This window comes from Monoraphidium neglectum (genome assembly GCF_000611645.1).
Source record: "Monoraphidium neglectum strain SAG 48.87 unplaced genomic scaffold scaffold02237, whole genome shotgun sequence".
Taxonomy (NCBI): domain Eukaryota; kingdom Viridiplantae; phylum Chlorophyta; class Chlorophyceae; order Sphaeropleales; family Selenastraceae; genus Monoraphidium; species Monoraphidium neglectum.
The window spans coordinates 8,032-10,112 of NW_014011391.1; the positions used below are offsets into that span (position 1 = coordinate 8,032).

The 2,081-nt window shown below is 71.0% G+C and overlaps 1 protein-coding gene across 1 annotated transcript in view; it reads right to left on the bottom strand.

Moving 5' to 3' along the window:
* The window catches only part of MNEG_10244 (hypothetical protein), a gene marked incomplete at both ends in the record, with an annotated part of 3,892 nt that extends 1,941 nt beyond the window's left edge, over positions 1–1,951 (bottom strand). The window contains 5 exons of the mRNA XM_014041286.1: positions 47–241; positions 435–530; positions 744–1,376; positions 1,657–1,754; positions 1,942–1,951. Coding sequence (XP_013896740.1) covers positions 47–241; positions 435–530; positions 744–1,376; positions 1,657–1,754; positions 1,942–1,951 — 1,032 coding nt within the window. The remainder of the gene's footprint in view (positions 1–46; positions 242–434; positions 531–743; positions 1,377–1,656; positions 1,755–1,941) is intronic.
* Between the last annotated feature and the right edge of the window lie 130 nt (positions 1,952–2,081).

Consider the following 2,081-nt stretch of genomic DNA (forward strand, 5'->3'; position numbering starts at 1 on the left):
CCCCGCCGCGCCCGAACGAGCCGCCGCCGGACGCGCCGCTGCCGACCGACCGCAACCCCGTCGGGGCCGCCGCCTGCGGGGCCGGCGGCGTGGGCGCGGCGCCGCCGCCGGAGCCGCCGCCGGCGCTGCGGGGGATGCGGCTGCGGAGCTCCGCCATGGTCACAGGCCGGTAGCGGGCGCCGCGGGCTGTGGCCGCCAGGAGGTCCCCTAGCTTCTCGAAGAGGGGCTTGCCGGGCGGGATCTGCAGAGGCAAAGAGGGGCGCCGGGCAGGCACCGCTTCAGCAAGAGACGCGCAGCCGAGGTTGCTGCTTTGATGAGGTGCAGCAGAGGCGGCACGACAGGGCTGCGCGCAGAGCAGCAGCAGCAGCAGAACAAGCAGATGGGGCGTTCCTCAGACCCAAGGAGGCAGAGACAGGAGCACGATGGGTGCTCACCGCGTCGAGCGACCTGTCCGCGCCGCACACAAGCGTCTCGGCTGTTAAACGCCCCGTGGCTGCACCCTCTGTCATCTGGCGTGAACTGAAGGGGCCCTGGGGGAGGGGGTGCGGTGCCACCCGATGCACAGGGGCATGCGCTGGCGTGAGGGGCGTGCAGTCTGCAGGTCATTGATGCTGGGGCAGGGTGCAAGCCCTGAGCTGCGCTCTGGCGCGAAGTAGCACAGCCGGAGTGTGCAGCAGGCAGGCATAGCACCATTCAAACCGCCGGTCGCCCTCTCTCATCCGCAACAACTGTTCAACCCCCACCTGAATCGCGCCCGTCGTGTCCAGGAACCGCCACAGCGGCTCTTTCCCGGCCTCGCAGCCATTCTGAAACAGCACAGCAGCCAAGGTGTCCTGCGGCTGCTGCTGCTGCTGCTGCTGCTGCTGGTCCTGGGCGGCAGGGGTGCTACCAGCACTACCCCCGGATGCCGCCGCGACCTGCTGCGCCAGCGGCTGGGGCGGCTGCGCCTGTGCTGGCACCTGCTGCTGCGACGGGAGCGCCGGGGGCGAGCGCGGCTGCGGCTGCTGCTGCGCTGGCAGCACTGTGTCCCGCTGAGGCGGCGGTGGCGGTGGCTGCGGCGCCACCTGGCCTGCCACCATGGCTGCAGCTGCTGCGGCGGCCGCCGCCGCAGTGCTGCTCATGCTCACACTCCTGGGCGGCGGCGGGGGCGGCTGCTCGGGCGCCTGTGATGGCGGCACGCTCGACGTGCGCAGCGCTGCCGCGATGCTGGCACCTGGCATAGTCAGCAGGTCTGCGCCGGGCACGCTGCTGCTGCTGCTGCTAGTGCGGCGGCCGGCGGCCGGCAAGGCGTCCTGCTGAGCTGGCGGCTGGTCCTCCGCCTCGCCCATGACAGCCGCCACAAGGCCGGCAGGCATCCAGGGCGTCCGGCAGCGGACCTGGGGGCGCGATGCAATTGGGTGGGGTTGGGTGCTGCTGATGTGGTGGGCGGCCAAAGGGTTGAAGTGAGAAGAGACGGCGTGAAGACGCATTGCTTGCAACACGCAAGGAGGCGGGGCGGTGTAGACATGGAGGATGGCGAACCCACATGCGACAGTTGCAGCAACTGTTACTGGCGCTGCTCAGGAGCGCACCTGCATGACAGCGAGCACGGCCCTCAGCGGACTCCCCCCTGAGCCCTCCCCTCCCGGCCCTAGAGCCCCCTGTGGGCGAGCGCACCTGCACCGACTCAACAAAGTGGCCCTTGCGCACCCAGTTCCTGATCTTGCTGGGTGCCACGGGGCCGTGCTCCTGGCCGCTAGGGTCAAGGTAGTACCCTGGTGCACGGTGCATGGGGAGGGGGCGCACGCAGCATGCCGTCTGCTTGCAGGTGCGGGCGCACGGCCATGCGCGTGCCCCGTGCATGGCAAGCGGATCGCAGACGCATGCATGCCAACCAGCGCGCGATGCGACCATGCATTTGGATGACATGTGGTAGCCGGCGGTCGAGTGGGGGCTGCTCACACTCGCTCATGCTGAACAGGTCGCTCAGCGCCTGAGGCAACGGCGGCGGAGGCGGCTGCTGCGGCTCCGGCGCAGGCGGGGGCGGCGGCTGCTCTCGCGGCGGTGGCGGCGGCGGCGGGTCTCGGGGTGGGGGCGGCGGC